The 19,082-nt window shown below is 45.3% G+C and overlaps 1 protein-coding gene across 1 annotated transcript in view; it reads left to right on the top strand.

The window, feature by feature from the left end:
• HDGFL3 (HDGF like 3) overlaps positions 1 to 18,735 on the top strand; it is a gene marked incomplete at its 5' end in the record, with an annotated part of 26,630 nt that extends 7,895 nt beyond the window's left edge. Inside the window, 5 exons of the mRNA XM_026045693.1 lie at positions 3,632 to 3,708; positions 6,785 to 6,923; positions 8,225 to 8,383; positions 9,955 to 10,101; positions 16,916 to 18,735. Coding sequence (XP_025901478.1) covers positions 3,632 to 3,708; positions 6,785 to 6,923; positions 8,225 to 8,383; positions 9,955 to 10,101; positions 16,916 to 16,921 — 528 coding nt within the window. The remainder of the gene's footprint in view (positions 1 to 3,631; positions 3,709 to 6,784; positions 6,924 to 8,224; positions 8,384 to 9,954; positions 10,102 to 16,915) is intronic.
• Positions 18,736 to 19,082: the final 347 nt, after the last annotated feature.

Raw genomic sequence — 19,082 nt, 5'->3', positions numbered from 1 at the left:
TCAGTGGCTGGAGAGAAGCGGGGAGATGCAGGGTTGTTTTGGAGGACTGAAAAGAGAAGGAGATTCACTGTTTTCCTGATAAAGTCCCTTTTTTTTTTTTTTTTTTTTTTTTTCTCATTCTCTCTTGCTGAAATGTGGGGAAAAAAGAAATCAGATCCAAAGCTCCTGCATATCCCACCAAAGCCTCCTGCAGGCTGGGAAGGAGCGGTGGTGGCGGGGGCTGCAGCACAGTGGGCGTCATGGGGAGCGCTGCCGTCGCCCTGCAGCTCAAGGAGCATCTAGGGCCTCGGCATTCGGGGGGCTAAGGGGGGGTTTGCTCTAAATGGACTGGCTGTGCAAAGCGTTCTGCTTATGCTCCCTAATGCAGGAATTCTGCTGAAAGAGGGGAACTTTCCAACCGGCGGAGAGGGTGTGATCCTTCACTAAACTKCCTGGATTTTTTGCCATTGAGATAAATGGGAATAGGGCATTRCTGTCCATTCATATTTGACTTTGTGTAGTACTGGATGCAGAAGCCTGAGAGCTGGGGAGCTCCCAGCAGAATCAGCCAAGGCAGGAAGAGTCTTGACCTCAGCTGCACGATGCAGTTCTAGAGCGGGCGCATTAACGGCCTCTCCTTGAGCTGTTCAGTGCAGATGTATACTGCGTGTGTTTGTGTGTTGATGCCAGCTTTCACGAGCTATGAAAAGCTCTTTTATGGTTTCCTGCAATGCTACATAGTCAGCACGCAAACAGCTCAAGGGACTCGCCAGGGAAGGGGGAGCAGGTRAACCCACGACGGGCGCGCGCTGCCCTGCGGGGCGCTGCTGCTGCCGGCGCCGGCAGGGCCGGGAGGCTGCGGCACCSGGGCCCGGCTCCGAGCCTGGGGCAACGTCCCCCTTCACCCCCTGCTCGGCAGCCCAAGCCGAGCGTCTCCGGTGGCCTGCAGCTGGTGGCACCAGCTCGGGAGATGTCATCCTCRCAGGGCTGCAGCAGTGCTGGCCTCCCCGCCATGCACCCGGAGCCCTGCGCAATCCCAGCGGGAATCCCTCGTCCCACGTGGAGGGGCTGCCCCGTGCAGGGGCTTAGTCCCTTACGGACGCCCTCCACATGCTAATAACGAGGAAGAGACAGCATCATCCAGAGACAGCAGGGACAGCAGTGGGGTGGAACACACAGGTAATGGGTAGATTGCCAGCCGAGCCTGTTCTTGGTCCAAAGCTTAGATATCTGCAGTGTTAAGCAAGCATTAAATGTGTGGCAGAGTGCAACAAATTATCTCCCTGGCCTGCAGTCAGTTTATAAAGTAGGTTGCAGGGTTTTCCCCTTCATGGTCTTTTTTCTCATTGTTACAGTATAATATCTGTATTAAAATCATGAATTATTGAGAAAATAAGCAGATTATGAGCACTTACTGCAAAAAAATAGTGGATGTCAGAAAATAATGAGTCCTGGAATAGCATCTCTGGCAGTCTTTTCTCTATATATTCTTGGTGATGCAGAATACCCCCAGAAGAGCCTGTCATGTTGTTTCTGTGTCTTCTTACACACAGCTGAACTAAAACTGAATGCTAGTTTCTATCTTCAGCCAGTGTATATTTTCTTTTTATGTGTATTTAAATACTATATTCTCCTTTTATTTGTCAATTCCTTGGCTTCAGTAAATGAAACCAATTGTCTGTTGCTACAGGCACACGGTGTGTGATACCCCTGAGCAACACAGGTTTCCGCACAGCCCCCGAGCTGTGCAGGGACCACGAGCAGGGACACAGCCCCGTGTCCAGGGACCCCTTGTCCCCAGGCAGCAGGGTGGCAGCTCGTGCACTCCTGGGCCTTGCTGCAGAAAGGAGCCAGCAGAAAGGAGCCAGCAAGTGCTCTAGATCTCCCCATCTAGGTAGAACTTCAGAGAGCTGCCTCCTTAGGACTGGTGGATCTCCATCCATTTCTTCTACAGAAAGGGACTCTGTGTCTACAGCTCTGAGCGTGGCACTGGTTTTAGTGTCACCAGCTGGTGGCCTTTCAGTAGAATCAAGAGGATTTGAATTCTTATCAGACCTCTTGCTCCTTTGAGAATTATACAGCCAGCAGATGCTTTGCAGAGAAAGAGAACATCATTCAGGAACAACTTGGTGTTTATTAATCAACAGAACTCAGTGTTTGGGGTCCTTGGGCAGGAAAGGAGAGCACCGGAGMGAAGCCAGCAGGGCCTGCTCCGCTCGCTGCGCCCAGGAGCAGCCGCCTCGCGCACTGTGCGGGGCCACTGGCCTTGGGCAGCCCTCGGGGCTCACACCAGGCCTGGCTTGCCTGGCCGTGGGCAGCAGGGCTTTGCCTGCCCCTCACGCTGCCCCACACATGTCTGGGTTTGTTAGGCTCCCTCTATTTAGCCTGCAAGTTCCCTGGGCATTTAATTGTAGGTGTCCACGTAGGCTCAGAGGTGCCGTTTCTGGGAAGACAGGCACTTAGACCTTATTTAAACCTCTGCTTCTGTTTTCTGTGAGGTGGGCATCTGGATTCTCTTTATTCCCTTGGAGAAGACTGATAATTACATACAGACAAGRCTTAACAGTCACAAGCCTGAGCTGGGGCCTCTTGATCAGTCCTCTTGGTCAGGAGCTGGGAGACTGGTGTCTAGGTTCGTCCCAGTCCCATCTGTGTCTTGGGAGAGCACCTAAACAGCCCACCAGGATCAGGAGAGAAGAGAGGCCTGCAAAGAGGACCACCAGAGAGCTGTAGCAGGGATGCCCGAGGGGCCAGCGAGCTGCAGACCTCGCTCCCCGGAGCGCCCGACGCGCTCTATGCTCAGCACCACCACGGCACCAGGAAGCACCAGCGTGAGATTGGCTGCTTTTCCCTGCGCAGCTTCTCAGAGATGCCATCTGTTCCCCATTTATTGTATAAGTTATTTAGGTGGCCATGTGAGACAGGCAGCATTGCCCTCTGGGCTTGGATGCCTTTGATGAGGCACTATCTGAATTTAACACTGAAATTAAACAGACTTGATTTTATTACGTTCATGTATTCCAGTGCCCATGAAGTCATTAAAACTTCATGTCTGCTCATTGATTTTTCTTTATTTTTGTTTTCCTGTTGTGTCACTGAAGTTTCTGTTATATACTGGTGTTGGTAAATATTTTGCTTGCTGACATGCCTGCTTGACTGAAAAATCAACACCTATCTTCCTTGCCCAGTCCCAGAGACCGTGTGAGCCCTTTCGTGTATCACAAATGCAAGCGTATTAGGGAAAGTCAAATGATTCATATTTTTCATGATGATGTTACTGAAATTGTCTATGTGACCATGAGATTTCTCATGCTAGTACAACCATGAGGTTTCTCACGCTGGTACARCCAGGGATATGAGACACATGTACTTTGGGCTTGGCTACCCTAATAGAGGGCTCCTGGTGTAACCCCGTCAGCAGGGCGGTGTGACGGACGTTGCGACCTGTCCGGTTGTACCTACTGGGTGTCAGGTTGCTGCAGCAGCTGGGCAAGTGCCCTGAGTGTTGGGYCGGCCTGCTAAAGCCGGAGCCAGGCAGGAGCGGCGCAGCAGAGCAGGGTAGTTCTGCTCTCTGCCACGGGTAGTTCTGTTCTCTGGGTGGCCACGAAGCACTTGACATTTGGTAACAGCTCTGTCCCTTTGTGCCTTGCAGATTGATGAACTCCCCGAAGGAGCCGTGAAGCCTCCAGCAAACAAATACCCCATCTTCTTTTTTGGGACCCATGAAACGTAAGTGAGCGAACATGATCTGGCCTTTGAAGGCATTCTCTTCCACTTCAGCCTAAGTCAGCTCCAGTGACTCTACTGGAATGAATCCTGACTGAAACCAGTGGGAGACTGGGGTTAGCTCCTCGTTTATACTAATGCATGGCAGTGGAAGCTGCAAGTAGGKGCGAATGCTGCTACCAGGATGGTGTGCTGTAGGCTGAGCATAAATAATAATCATTTCCTCTGTTTTCTGTAAATAGAAGCCTCAACTTAAATTTAGAAAAGGATCAGCTGACCTCAGATGTGGGGCAAAATAAATTTTCCTTGGAGCGACACAGTAAGACACTTCAGCCTGTTGTATTTGGACATCTTTGGGCTCCTGTGTGACAGCTTGCCTGGTACCTGTTAAAATGAAAGGGAGCAGAGCTGACCACAGTGTCTCACCCAGTCCTCAGATCGCTTTAGAAGATGTGTCTTCTTTTGAGGCCTGTGTTGGGGATATGGTAGGACGGAGCTCTCACAAGTGATGAAAGAGCTGAACCAACTGCCCTTATAGGGAGAGAAAAGGATTGGAACAGAAAGGCTAACGTAGGTCTCCCAGTAATTGCTAGGAAGTACAGAAGTTCAAAATTATAACGTAATAGCTCTCTGCCTTTTCTTAAACTGCACACTGAGCTGAATAAAAAAATCACAATTTCCATTCTGTATGAAACGCTTGCTTTTCGGAATCATCCTTGTCTCAGAAAACATGTGGGAAAAATGCTTTGCAGGAACATGAAAAATGAAATTAAATTAAAAATGAAATTCTGACGATCATTTTTTACATTCAGTTTTAGAATTTCAAAGTTTCATTCAAAATTAGTTTTCAAAGGGTAACATTATTTCAGAACATAATATGGCCCATATCTGTTAAATTATTTTTCATTCTTAAAGGCTTTAAGGGCATTTTTTACATAATAAAGATCAGGCTAGCATCATTTCTCATTAAGGTGTCTCCCGCTTTTGCTGTAATAAAACAATTTTGTTTTAAAACAAATGAATCTCAAACTGCACATCTCTTTTTTTCTGGATTTTATTAGCCTGTGATCTGGCTATAACAGCTGAAACAGGAAAACATTTTGTAGTTACAACCTTAATAATTTTCAGACTGTAACTATTAAAAAAGAACTCTAGATTTCAGCTCATTAGTTTCATAGCAAGACAGTAGAAACTGTTGTACTCTTCCAATGACAACGTATTTCAAAAATATTTTATAATTATAATAAAGGTCTTTCTTTTCAGTTCTTGCCATACTTGAATACTGCAGAAGTGTTTCCGTATACTCTGTTCAGATAAATTAAGGTGAATCATTCCAAGTTTCTCAAGGTTTTTCTTTGTTATTTAGATTATAAATGTTTGTATGCATCTTTCAGTATTAGCAAAAGTGTGTATAAAACATCTTTTTCAGATCCTTTGCTCTGTTGTTGCCTTAATATTAAGAAGATGTCTATATTTTTGGAGATCATGGTTTGGATTTTAGATAGAAATGCATTCTTGGCCTTGCAATTCATAATTACAGTATTTCTCAGTGAGACAACTGAGTTTGGGTTTGGTTCTGTCTCGTGCATAGTTAAGGGGAAGGAAGTTCAGTCCCCAGAGACTTGTCATCTGAGGCCTTTATCCACTGGTGCTGGTGAGTTTCTTCGGCCAATGGGATGATTTAATTGAATGAAACTTTGCACATTCATAAATGCTAGGAGGAATCGGGGCATAATTAATCTGAAATTATGTTTACAGCAAGGAAGAAATATGATTCTGTGATTGAGGAATTAGGAATTAGAGATTGGAGAGAGACGAGTTTTCCTCTGTACCCTGCTGCCAGTTTGCATTTGACCCTGGGCAGCTCCCTGTGCCTCAGACGCCCATCCGTAGAAAAGGAGAACTCTCCTACCCAATTAAGATGTTATGAGAACATCTATATGTTAGAAACGCTGGAGCTCCAAATGCCCAGATAACAAAGACCACAGAGTTAACTGTACTGCAAAGGTCATCGGGAAGGTAGGACAGTGATTGTGACGAAGAACACAGTGGCTCGCTCAGCAGCGATCATATGGTGATGACGTAGAGTCTTCCATGGGGAAGGGAATATTTTTTTTATCTTCACTATTTTTAATGTATGCTAAGCTTTAACTATCCCAGTGCCATGAGACAGAGCACAGTAAACATACCAGATAGCCAGTGAAACAGAAATGATGTTGTCTCCTGTTGTATATATGAAGTTAAGATTTTACTGTAAAATATGTAGAAGAAGCAGGATAATTCAGCACGTTTTTCTTTTCTTTTTCCTTGCACTGAGATGCTGGCATTTGAAATCTGTTGGCCTAGCACATAGCTGAGTTAGGCGACAGCAGCAGAACCCCAAATCTTTGCTGTGCTGTCTGAAAAACAACCCGGCCACAAGCGCCCTGTGTGTCTCATTGTTTCCTTATATTGCTCAGCTGCCTATATTCACCCATTGTTTCTTGTCTTATATGAAATTATAAGATTTGAGGGAAACAGAACATTTTCATTGTGTTTGCTCAGGATCCAGCATGTGGAGAACTTGCTCCGTGAAAGAAGCTCCCAGGCTTACTGGCACGATGGGCAATAATAAATGACACGGCATTTTCTGTCCAGTAATATCAGGGATGAGTTTTGGCTCCTAAGTTCTCAGCATTCCCTACATGCTTTAACTTTTCATATGATATTATTTTTAGACCTTTCTGGATTTGTAACACATAGGATTGGAAGTTTGTTCCCTTGCCATTGCAGGCAATTACGTCATATAATCTCTTTTATAAACTGTTCAAGTGCCAGTTCCCAGCAGCAGTTAATATAATAAATGAGACTTGTTTCAGTTGTTTCTAGAGAGACTCAGCATGATTTTGCAACATCAAACATTGGGGTGGTGAGCCAATCCATAAAATCAGACTCACAGCAGTAATCCAAAGCCAACATGTAAAAAAAGTTTCATGGAATGAGCAGAAGAATAGGGAAAACATTTGCACTGTTAATGTTTTTAATTTGAAGAGAAGGAATTGAAGTCCTTTTTTTGAATGCTACCTTTGTTAAAATGCAGTGCGTTCCTGGGGCCCAAAGACCTTTTCCCATATAAAGAATATAAAGATAAGTTTGGGAAGTCGAACAAACGAAAAGGATTTAATGAAGGCCTGTGGGAAATAGAAAACAACCCTGGAGTAAAGTTTACTGGATATCAGGTAAATGAGTTTCCCTTCTATTCTTCCTTATCTGTCTTATTTTCCTTTTAGAAGGCTTCTTATCTGTGTAAACATTGGATGAGCGGTGATGGAAGATGCTGGTTTTGGTGAAGAGTTAGCTAGGAAACTTTCCCAGCTGGTAACTGGAGTGTAATCGTGTAATGTAAAGAAAAATGTGGTCTTGTGCTCTGTGACAAATTGAACTTTAATCATACTGCAGAGCCCTTTGCTTCTGTGATATTCTGGGGTGGCGAAGTGGAAAATTCTGCAGCAGATTTAGCTGAATTAAAAATGGAAGGTTTTATTTACTCCAGTATAAACATGAATAATTTGTGACTTCTTATTTCTGCTGTTTGTTTTCACATCGAATTCGCTGTATTTTGTACAGACCTTAAGGTCACCACCCTTTCGATGTTTCCATCGGTAGTGTATAAGGCATAGGACCCCCCTGCTGAAGCTGGGGGGCCAGAAGGTGGAAGTTTAAGCTGCCGGTGGGCGGTAGGAGCTGCTGTGCAACAGCTCTCCCTGTTGGACATTGGGAACAAAAAGCTAGTCAAGCTGGGGAGGAGAAAGGTAGTCGGCGGGCTGCATGAAACCAGAGAACTTTTATCATTAAGAAAAGATGGTCCTTTGAAGACAGGAATCACCTCCAAAAGATGAAGAACTCCTATTACATTATTAGCACAAAACCGTAGGAACCAGTGACTCGGACCACCTGCAGACAAGCTGTGGCTCCTCTGCTCCTGGTTCATGTTTTCAGCTCGGCAGATGTTTTTGGTACTCTTGGGGATATAAAAAAATCCAGGAATGGGCTGTGGGAGATGGACTGTCAGGAAGCACTCGGCCTTCTGCTCAGTATTCGCTCTTTGCTGTCACAGAGATCGTGCCCTTTTGGGGTGTTGCAACACCTGAGTTACCTCTCCTGTATGCAGCCAAAACCTTAAAGTTTCCTTAGTTTGGTCCAAACGTGACCATGCCAGGTCTCTGCGCCAAGCAATCTTTAGCTCTTCAGCAAACACACTTTTGCAGTCAGGTCTTCCATTTCTGTGCAGATCCCTGGGAAGGTGCTATCCCCCAGTCACATCTGATAACTCTGTTCAGAGGTGACTGCCAAAATTGCCCCTGCAGCCCCTCTTGATAGTTGTAAGAATGATCTTAGCTCTGGCAGACCGAAACAATCGAAGTGTAAGCTGTCTGTTATCACTATTTATGTGTTCAATGAAGAACAAAAGCTAATTAATAGATTATAGTGATATTGTTGTTGTTGTTACTGTTTTTGTTATCGCTGTTTTATTTTAAAGGCAATTCAGCAACAGAGCTCATCAGAAACTGAGGGAGAAGGAGGAAATACAGCAGATGCCAGCAGTGAGGAGGAAGGTGATCGGGTAGAAGAGGATGGAAAAGGCAAAAGAAAGAATGAAAAAGCAGGCTCAAAACGAAAAAAATCCTACACTTCAAAGGTTGTCTCTGAGCTTTTCCATTGTTACTCATGTGCATTTATAATGAAGATGCAGTGCAGTTCATGGCAATCTGTCTTTTCTTCTCTAGCATTTTGATTCCAACCCCACAATGATGCATTAAGCCAGGCCCAGGGAAGTGATCTGGCTATTGAAACACTGTGTGCTCAGTTGTGGAGCCTACGCTTTGAGGAGGTAGAAGTATAGGAAACAGTTCAGAGGGTCTTCAGGGAAAATCTTTTTGCAGAGTTAACCAGAGGAGCTCATATTTTGGAGGAAAGCATTGAGAGGTTTGTTCACTTTGTGTAGATATTTCCGCTTGAAAAGCAAGGAAAATGCTTTAGGAGCCTGTGTGCTGGGAGACACCTGCCTGGCAGAGCTCTAGCTTTCCTCTCCCAGCCCCACTGCGAGTGCTCTGTGGGCCTTGGAGAAGAGGAAGAAGGACACGGGAGGGTTGTGTGTGCCCAGTTGCTCCTGTTGTAGCTGTATGTAAAAGCCTTCAATACTGTATCTAGAGAGGAAGGAAAAACTAATTCTGTAAGCATGGAGTGGGATGCTTAATTAGGAGATAAAGCATCTGCATTCTCATCCCTGCCTGTTAGGGAGTGTTGAAGTAGCAGTAAAACTGGGAAGGTTAAGAGTAATACTCCTCAGACAGCCTCAGAAGAGCTGGTCTGTATAATTACCTCTGCAGTGACAACACTTGCTTCAGATTTGCACCTCTCTTGTCACTGGCCTGGAAGGGAAAACTTCGCAGCTGCTTCCTCCAGCCCTGGTCTTTGCTTCCATTGCAGCCCTTGGCTCATTCTGCAAGGTTCATTCGCATTCCTGTTATTCTACTGAAAGTGAAAGATAAATTAAGAGAAAAATAAATTAAAAAGAAACAAGTAAACCAATTTGATCTGGGCTTAGTTTGGGGGAGAGCGTGAATTTTCATGGTACATTCACTGAACAAAATGTATGAAGTAATTCCACCCTTTTTGTATGTTTTGCATTAGAAATTCAGGTCTGATTTATCATCTTCTTTCCAGAAGACTCTGGGCAAACAGAGGATTAGGAAAATGGTGGCTTAATGCCACAATTGATCCTTTTGTACTGTAGAATTGCATAACATAAAGGGAACAGGAAAGATGTATTGGTTCCACATGGCTTTAATGTTAATATATTAAAGCTGACAGCACTAAAAAAAAGTATGGAAAGCAGCTCTGTTAATGTTATTCTCATTTTACATCTCTGTGTTTAATCAAAACTTTTGTCAAGCTGGCACCATCTGTTTCATTAACTAACAAAACCTACAGGTGACCCAACACTAATACCCATCTCCTATTACCGCGTCTGCCATACAGTCGGCTGTGCCGACAACCTGTGTTGAACCCACAATTTCTCCCTTTTCTTCACTGATGGCAGTAACTCCATCTACTTCACCTGAAACACGTTTTTCACCCCACATACCCTCCCCAGCATTCATCTCGAGCAAGGAACCACGCGATCAGGCAGCTCTGTGCACGCAGTACAGGAGTGTTGCTCTATGTCTGAAGCACAGGGGGTTTTAACTGTGTTGTTGATCTTTTTAGAAATCCTCCAAGCAGTCACGGAAATCTCCTGGAGATGAAGATGATAAGGACTGCAAAGAGGAAGAAAATAAGAGCAGCTCTGATGCTGGAGACGCAGGCAATGACACAAGAAACACTTCTTCAGATTTGCAGAAAACTAGTGAAGGGGTAATGTTCTATTAATATAATTCAGTTTGTTACCACAGGGCTTTGGACTTCAGGGTTAAAGGCGTTGACTTGCAGTGGCCTTGACGTACCATGTACAGCCATTTTCACATCCTATTTAATTGCTCAGAATGATGTATCTGGAGCAGAACCATGGGTCTAGTCCCTGCACAGGTACAAAGTTTGCTTTAGAGATGGAATGGGAACAGATACAGTAAGCATTATTTTTGTTCTGACACTTGCATGGATGTCAGCTGAGAGTAACTGTACTGAAAACCATGAACTGGAATGATGCAAAATTGATGCGAGAGCAGAATCATACCATTTGCATAATGCATTTTGGCTCTGACAGTGGGAGCCTGCTTTTTCTTTTGTACTTGTTTAATCTGTGCAGTCCTACTGAGTTGCTTGGAGTTCCTGAGGATTCACATGAATGTGCATTACAGGAGAGCGCGAATCCGCGTCCTGTGGTTTGTGGGGCAGATCCTGCCTCGGGACGTGCCCTCCCAGGGAGGAGATGCACAGTCTGCTCCAGAGCAACCTGATATAGGACATAACTTCCACCCACGTTCATGTCAGTTGTGTGTTCAGGGCAGGATTATCCCACTGTTACCCAGAACAAGAAAAAGGAAGGCTCCTAAGCCACATGATTGGCAAAGGAATCGATGAATCGTCCCCACCTTCCACGGCGGGCGCTGTTCCTGTGCCCTTGGGACAGGATGAGCTGGGGTGCAGTCGGCCTCGGTGCTCGCGGTGCGCGTGGCAGCGGTCGTGGCGGTGCCGGCCCCGCGCAGGACGGGCAGCGGGGCCAGTGGCCGCCCGAGCCGCTGAGTGACGCCCGGCCCAGGTGCGCGATGAGGCTGCCCAGCACAGCTCGCATGGAGCAGAGGGGCTTCAGCAGCCAGCGTTGGGTTCAGCTGCAACCTTCTGTCACAAAATACAACCTGTAGGGAGCTGCTGTTGTCTCCTGCTTAAAGACTCCTCCAAAAGCTCTTGTCTCTCTAAGACACAGTATGTGTTTTATGCTTCTTTGCCTTGTAAAGACTTCCATGTGTGGCTGCTAGGGTCCAGAGGATAACATGTCCTCACCCTCTTCTCTTCTCTCTGAACAAGCACCAGGTCAGAGCCAGGGGCTAATGCAATGACTGCACCAGCTATTCCTTCCCAGCACCTCACTTGCATGCTCCAGGGGCCCAGGGCTGATGACTGTTGCAAGTGTGTAGTGTATGTGAGGATCACCTTCCGGCCAGTGAGCTCTGTGACACTTTCCTGCCCTCAAATAGGCATCAGCGTGGGAGAGCTGTCTGGAAGGTCCATGTGAGGTTCAGGAGCGCCTGCTTCGTTTCCCTTGTTTGCATCAGTGAGAGAGGATGTGTCTGTGAACGTTCTGCACAATGTTCAGGCACATTCTACATGTAGGGACCAAATGTTTATCGAGTCTGAACAGCCACAGATTAAGTGGCTGAAAAATCTCATACCGTGTTGACTGTAGTAGTGACATTCATAAAGCTCTTCCTGCTGTATATGACTTGCTTGAAACTATGGAGGAGTAGCCAGTGTGCTGGAACTTCATGCTGCTCTGCAGCAGCACTTTCAAGGTTGCCAATAGCTCAGCCTCTGTGCTGTCAGCGCTTGCTGTGTCCTTCCACCTCCACAGAAATATTCACTGCAAACTTGCCAAAAAGTCTTTAGCTAGGTCTTGGATGCTTTTGGTATTGCAGAAAAAGCAAAGCTTTTGTAACAGGGACAGACTGAGAGGGTTAAGTAAGGGCAACTTAAGGTCAAAGCACAGAAAGTTTGGACAAATGTGTACTCCGATACAAATATTATAACTTGCCCATTTCTCCTGCAAAATCAGCATTTCACATTTAAATTTTCTTCAGCACTTCTTTTTAGACTTTTTTGGTAGTAAAGTCTCACTTCCTTTGAGGAGTGGGAGGGGACCCTCCATCTCTTGGTGTCCTCCATGCGAGCGCATGCACTTGGGTTTCTCCCCTGCAGAAGGGAGCACCGGGAAAGGCTGGCGCTAACCTGGCGGAGCTTGGATATGGACTGCACGGGAGAACTCAGAACCACGTCCAGCTCTGTTAAAAAATACAGACTGTAGGTGAAATGATGGTCTCTATGAAGTTTTATGACTTATGCTGCGGCTGCACTCGCTGCTGGCTGCTCCGTCCTTGCCGAGGACACCGGGCTCGGCGCTTCTCTGGCCGTAAGATGGCGCCAAGAGCACAGAGGAGCCAGCACTTGGGTGCCCACCCGCTCCCGTCCTCAGAGGTCAGCAGGAGCTGCGGGATACTGGAAAGCCATGGGTTCCAAGTAACTGGTAGAGAAGTGCCGTGAAGGCTGAGTCTCAATAAAAACAACAGTTCAGAGACCAGATTTCAGAGGCAGAGGTGTTTCCTTCTACGGATCTGCTGTGGTGATGGCCATTCAAAAGATGTCTAATGGTGGAAGCCGTGAGAGGCCGTGGAAACCAGAACCACGTACCTGGACATGACACAAGCAGCTTTTGATAATAATGAGGTACTAATTATGTATGATAATGCCTGGACTACAGGCTGAAGACATGTCCCCCACCTTCAAATGGGCGAAAACTTTGCCACTCAATCATATTTAATCATACTTTCACCCTCAGCATTTTGAGGACTTTCTTGAAGGGTTAAACTGCTGGAAACAAATGATTACAGGAGCTTCTTCATCTATATCTTTAATGAGATTTCTAACCTCCAGGTTTGTAGTAGCCAGAAGAAGACTCAAAACTCATAGCAAATAAAAGTACTTCCAAGGCTATGGTGATTGTGTTCAGCCAGTTTCATGCTGTTCAAAGCTGGGCTCATGATTTTTTTTTGTCCCTGGGCTGGACAAAGCTGCTTCCRTTTCGCATCTCTATCCCTTAGTTTCTCCGTCGTTTCTGAGCCCTACAGTCTCAGCAGGTGAGACATTAGCTTTCCTTGCCTCAGTCATCATTTATAAATCCATCCTTGCACTACCTGTTTCTCAGACTCTTTCCTCACTGCTGCTGTTTGGCTGATTCTCTCTCCAGAAAGAGGCAAAGCTCGAGTCTCAGGATTTTATTATCTTAATTGATTAATCACATATTATTAGCTAAAGCAGCCTGTCCCTGAGCTTGCTCAAATCAAGAGTCACAACCCCCCAGTGACAAGAGTCTTCTGGTCTTAGGTACTGACTTATTATGGCTTCCTCAAAGTACCCATACCAGAATACTCCCGTGGAAGGGTGTCTGTGCCTCTGTGCCTCTGTGCTGTTTACATTGTATGGTGCAAAATTAGCTCATAAATCAGTGAAGCCATGGCAGCAGATTTACATCTCACACTTAAACCTCCTGTGACCTGTGTGTTTGGTTCTTGGCTGCCATAACTCTGAAATGCTGTAGCTGATTACCTAAGTTGTTTTTTACTTTTACTGCTCTGGTTACCCCTATAATGACATTTTAAAGCTGACTATAGTGTGCAGCCTATTACCTGAAGGTATTTGAAGGATAAGGTCAGTGAGGTTGGGTGGCCAGATTTCCATTCAGTATTCTTTATTTTATTTGCAGGACAGGTTTCCATTCAGTATTCCTTATTTTATTTGCAGGACAGGTTTTCATTCGGTGTTCCTTATTTTATTTGTAGGCCAGACCTGGTCTGGGTAAGTTAGGGCTCCATTGCGTGAGGCTGCCTTTGTGTAGAGATGCACACGCTTGTATTTCAGGAGGTGAATAATTTTACTGAGTCTCTGAAAAAGAACAGATTTCTGAGAAATGAAATACGGATTTTGCTTCTGGTGCAGCTCGAACATTAAAGTGGGGCAAAGGACTCTGATCTTTTTACTCACACTGACAATCAGTTACTAACACGGGAGTCAGTGGATCTATTTGTGGAGGCAACTGCTTGCCAGCATGAATAAGGGGATCAAAATCTGGTCCAAAATTACTGCCATCTGATACTATTGCAATTGAGAGAACATATTTAAAACAGCCTGTGTCCAAGACACATTTTTTGTTGTGATGTTCTGGTGGGGTAGCAACAATTCCAGGACTGCTATGAGAGAAAGACCCTGCTCCCATCTGCAATGACTAAAATGTTCTCTGCACTGCCAGTGCCAGAGAAATAAAGATTCCCTGTGTTCCCCTGCTGCAGCTGGGAGGTGCTTGGAGCTCTTGTTCTGCCTTCTTCTCAGCAATAGCACTGGTTAAACTGCTTAGCAGGTTTGGGCTTATATTAGTATTAAAAACAGCATTTAGGGCTCTGTTCGATGTGAAAGCATATTGCGGCAGTTGGCCAGAAAAGTAAAATGGAATATATATTTCTCTGAATTTTTTCCAAGGAATTTGGAGTAAGTTAAAATATATTTTCCAAATAAGGTAAACATTTGTATTTAGCTATTGCATACCCTAAATTTCAATGCTAAAAATCAAATAGGAACATACTCTCTATTGCAGCATGCCCACAAATGTAAGGAGGTGTATTGCATGCTGGCTTCATATGGCTCAGGAGAACAGCACTCCTACATAAGGCAGTGGGACATAACTTCATAAAACGTCTGAATACAAGTCGAGATGAAAGCAGCTGGTGTAAATCAAATACACCCTTTGCATCTCCCTCTGCACTGAAACCTGTAACCAGTGCGACTTCAAACCAACACTGAATAACCGGAGTACAGAGCAAGTAAATAATTATCCTTCTGCCTTGCAACAGGAGTCAAAGTGCAGGATGGCTTAGGCACTTGCTGGGCCCTTCTGGGGACAGAATTTTCAGTGCCAGAAAAAACAAGGCAGTTTGAGGGGCACAGCGAGGAGTTATTCCCAGCTCTCTGTGTCCTTTCCTGTTCTGGTAGCTTCATGTACTGGTGACTGAGGTTTTTCCCTTCCGTGGGCCAGCTCCTGTGCTGCTGCGGCTGCYGTGTACGCACTTGGGCAGCATGGCACACGCTGCAGCGCATTTTGCTGTAAAGCTGACTTGACTTGTTTAGAAGAAAGGCACTGAGTTACTGTGTTTCTGAGGAGACACAAACCTGTGGAGCCCACGGAAGCGGCTCGGCCGCATCCCGGCTCAGCAGCCTCTGAGACCTGGGAAGAGCTGCTGCCTTCTGCGCACGTGGCCGCTGTGAGGCAGAACGTGTGTGGTGAGGGAGGAGGCGCCGGGCGCTCCGCTCCTCACAGCCTGTGCCCCATGGAGCTCTTTGGGAGGCACCAGAGTGGAATTACTCATGATCCCGGCAGCCACGTGGGAACGGTGCCTGCGCAGGTCCCTGAGCACGAGGTACGGGGGTAATCCAGCAAAGCGGTAGCCCTTGGGAAGGACACTTTTCCCTCATGGATCTGAGCGGGAGGCTCTAGGGACAGAGTGCTTCAGCCCCCAGTGCAGGCAGCAGCTGTCATTAACGACTTGAGCCGAAGGCTTATGGGTTGATTGACTAATTGTTCTGGAATTATTTTAATGGGTGCCTGCACCTTCTTCTGAAGGGCAGTGGCACTGAGCACCTCCAAGCCACATCTCCACAGCCTCAGCACCCCTGGGGGAGCAGCGAGGGCAGTGGTGGGTGCCCGAGCGAGGCACCACAGGAAAGCCTGAGGCCGCAGGGCAACGACCTCCAGGCCGCTCCTTACAGTGGCCCCGTCTCAAGTGTCGCCAGGCAGGATCCGCAGGAGCTCCCACGCGGAAGGGCAGCGTTTCCATCCCGCGCCGTGCGGAGCCTCGTGACGGGGTGGAGGGCAGCGCCGAGCGAGCCCTGTGTGGGCACCGCTGCATCGTCCCGCGGGCCGCGGCGCCTCGCGTGGTCCGTCCGCTGACCCCGCGGGGAGACAGCCGAGCCAGGAAACCCTTGCGCAGGGATTTTGAAACAGCTCTTTCATATTCTCTGCCAGATCCTTCCTTAGATGACAGTCCCATCATTCCCAGTGGATTGACCCTGTACCCTCTCTCTCATTCCTTGGTGTTTTTTTTTTTTTCCTCTGGTTGATCCCACCAAATACATTAACTCCTTAATCCTGGCCGCATGTTGTGTTTCTTTCCGGCTGTCAGGGTGTAGGTGGATGAGCATTCACACTCCCTGGTTGTTACACAGGAGAAGGGAAGTCTTGCCCAGAGCCAGATGGTTGTGTAGCAATCCAGGTCTTCATATTGCTGGACAAAAATAATGTACCCCTATGGCTATGAGCATTGCTATCTCTGTTTAATGTGAAGACGATGAGACTTGGAGGCCGTTGACATGACAGTCTGATCCTGTTCCCATTAATGTCCATGGAAGCAAGAGCTGACCTTGAATTGGTCACAGAGTGGAAGTTTCTTCCCCTTCTGTCCTCACCTTGCGGAGAAGGCCAAGCCAAACCATGGCCTGCAGATATGTGTGCTGTGAACACCCCGTGTCTGTTTCCATGCTTAGTAAGTGTTCCCTTGCTTGAACCCAACAACCTTCTCGCAAGATGTTCACACACACAGCAGTGACCTCCTAACCTCTCACATTGAGCTTATCAGTGGTGATAAAGCAAAAAATCAGGATTTGGCTGTGTTTGAAGTATACCACCAGAGTCATAATTAAACGATTGGGGAAAACAAAAACCAAGACACATGCATGACTGAAGCTGCTTATTTGAAGAAGCCCTGATTGTTTACTTTTAAAATCTGTTCTCAATATTTTGTAGTGATATGTTTAGTTGATGTAACATAAGCATTATTCTTTAGAAAAATAATATCTGCCTAAACAGACCACGTAGTTGCTGTACTTGGGACTTTGAAGTGTAGGGAGTTTGCTGCAGCGTGGTTTTGCTTACATTACATGTGCCTCTCTTTTTTCTCTCTCTCTTTTTCAGACTTAACCAACATAATGACTGCTGACTATTAAGGGAAAACGCAAGAAGGTTACATGTTTGGTTGTCTAATATTCTTGGATTTGATATGAGTCACCACATCTGTTCATTAGTATCATCAGCAGCATCCCAGTTTGTATGCACATTATTCACATTCCTATCTGTTGTGTTTGCAGAAATGACATTTTACCCTTTTTTCTAAGGGTTATTTTTGATTTTCATATTATTTGGTTGCATGAAGTTGCCCTTTACCAGTGGCTGAGGTTTATGAAGATATTGCATACTTGAACATGTTTTAGATTCCTTTTCTAAATAGAAAAGGTATAACTCCAAATTAAATCATTCTAAATGACCATTTTTTAAAAGATAGATAAATCATAGAAGCAAATCGCCCTACATGCAATACTACAAGAATATTTTCCACCCACAAACATAACTTAAATTGCCCTATATCCATTCTTTCTTATTTTTTAATCAGTTTATGACATGAAAGAAAAAAACTCTTCAGTTGAGATCATTGCAAAGTTCAATAATGTAATAAAATACCTTTCCTTATTAGAAGTACCTAGCTAGTTATACTCTTAATACTTCTCAAAATCATGATGTAATGTACACTACCTGACTTAGTTCCTATATGTGGAGTTAGTGAAAGTCTTTTGTGTTTCTTTAGATTAATACAAGGATTTTTTCCAATGCCAACACAATTTGAGATCATTCATTTGGATGCTTTCCATTTTTAAGCTTATTGTGATATAGAACCCTATGGGAAATCAAAAGAAAACATCAATTCTAAATAATGAAAGGCTTAAAAAGGATGCTGTCATTCTGGCTTTTTTTTTTTCCTTTTGGAAATAGAACTAGACTAGTAAGTAAGCATTCCAAAACCATTATTCTGTGTACATTATTGTTGCTATTGTGATAATAGAGATTTTTATTTATTTTTATGCCAGCTTTTATTGTGAAAACATATTTAGTCTGGTTTTATCAATCCTTGTTATGCTTGTCCTTGAAACATCTTTTGCGTATTCAAGGTTTGTAGTTGACGAGTTTACTGTAAAAAACTTTAAAAAACGCAACAAAAAAACAAAAAAGAAAACAAAACGAAAACAAAAAAATGTATTGTTTTTACAGAATAAATTTATTGGAATGTGTATTGGGAGTAAGGTTTGAGGTTGTAAGCAACTAAGTTAGCGTCATATTTGGCTTCATACGTGTAATAATGTGAGGTATTAATGTAAGTCAAGTATTAAAGCAAAACATTCTGTTAACATGAGTTGACCATAATAGATACAAGTGCAGGTGAGATCTTTATTTTTTTCTGTACTTTGCCTTTTCTGGATAACAGGAGGTTATTAAATTCACCTTGAATGTATTCAAAGTTTCTTCAAAAACATTAGAAGTAACATCAGAGGCTCAGATACCTGTTTGGGAGACAGCATGCCAAGCAGCTCTGCGTTTGCCATCCTGGGAGGCATTTGGGGATGGAGCGGTGCCGAGTCCTGGCACGTTCGGAGGGAGCCCACCCCAGGGAGGTGGGTGCTGGAGGAGCTGTTGGCATCAACTCCTTTTTGCCAAGAAACGTGCCCTGGGAGATGCTGTGGGCACGTGGGACCCGCTGCTCTGGCTTCAGGTGTGAACCTGGGGCCCCTCTCTTCTGGGCACTGATGTGAGCAACACCTCAGTGCCCAGCCGGAGAGTGCGGCACGTCCCTGCGCAGGGGCAGCACACAGTGCATGAGCTGGAGCCTGCTACTGATCAGGTTAAAAAGAACATCTGAATTCTCTAAATCAAAGCATCCAAAATTAAACACCCCAAAATAAAGTGTTTCCGGCTAACAGCTATCAGCTAATTTCATCTGTGAGAAAGGCACTAAATGTACTGTTTTTAGTACAAACACACACAAAAGACAGAGAAATAGTTCTAATTGCAAACGGAAACACAAACCACATGAAACTGAGGTCTCTCTGTGTGCAGCTGCTTGCTTATGACCTAAGGTCATAGCACAAGTAGCTGCATAGAGAAAGAGTAAAACCCCCTCCTCTCTGAAGTGGGTGCCGGTGGTGCAGCCTGGTGTGCAAGGTGCTGAGCACAGGCCCAGTGCAGAAATGCTGATAAGCACAGGCTTAAACTTAAGCAGACGACTAGTCCTCGCAGAATTGAATCCCTAAAA

The sequence above is a fragment of the Nothoprocta perdicaria genome, unplaced genomic scaffold (assembly GCF_003342845.1).
Source record: "Nothoprocta perdicaria isolate Ctin4 unplaced genomic scaffold, notPer1 scaffold_41, whole genome shotgun sequence".
Taxonomy (NCBI): Eukaryota; Metazoa; Chordata; class Aves; order Tinamiformes; family Tinamidae; genus Nothoprocta; species Nothoprocta perdicaria.
This window is presented reverse-complemented; position numbering and strand designations above follow the sequence as displayed.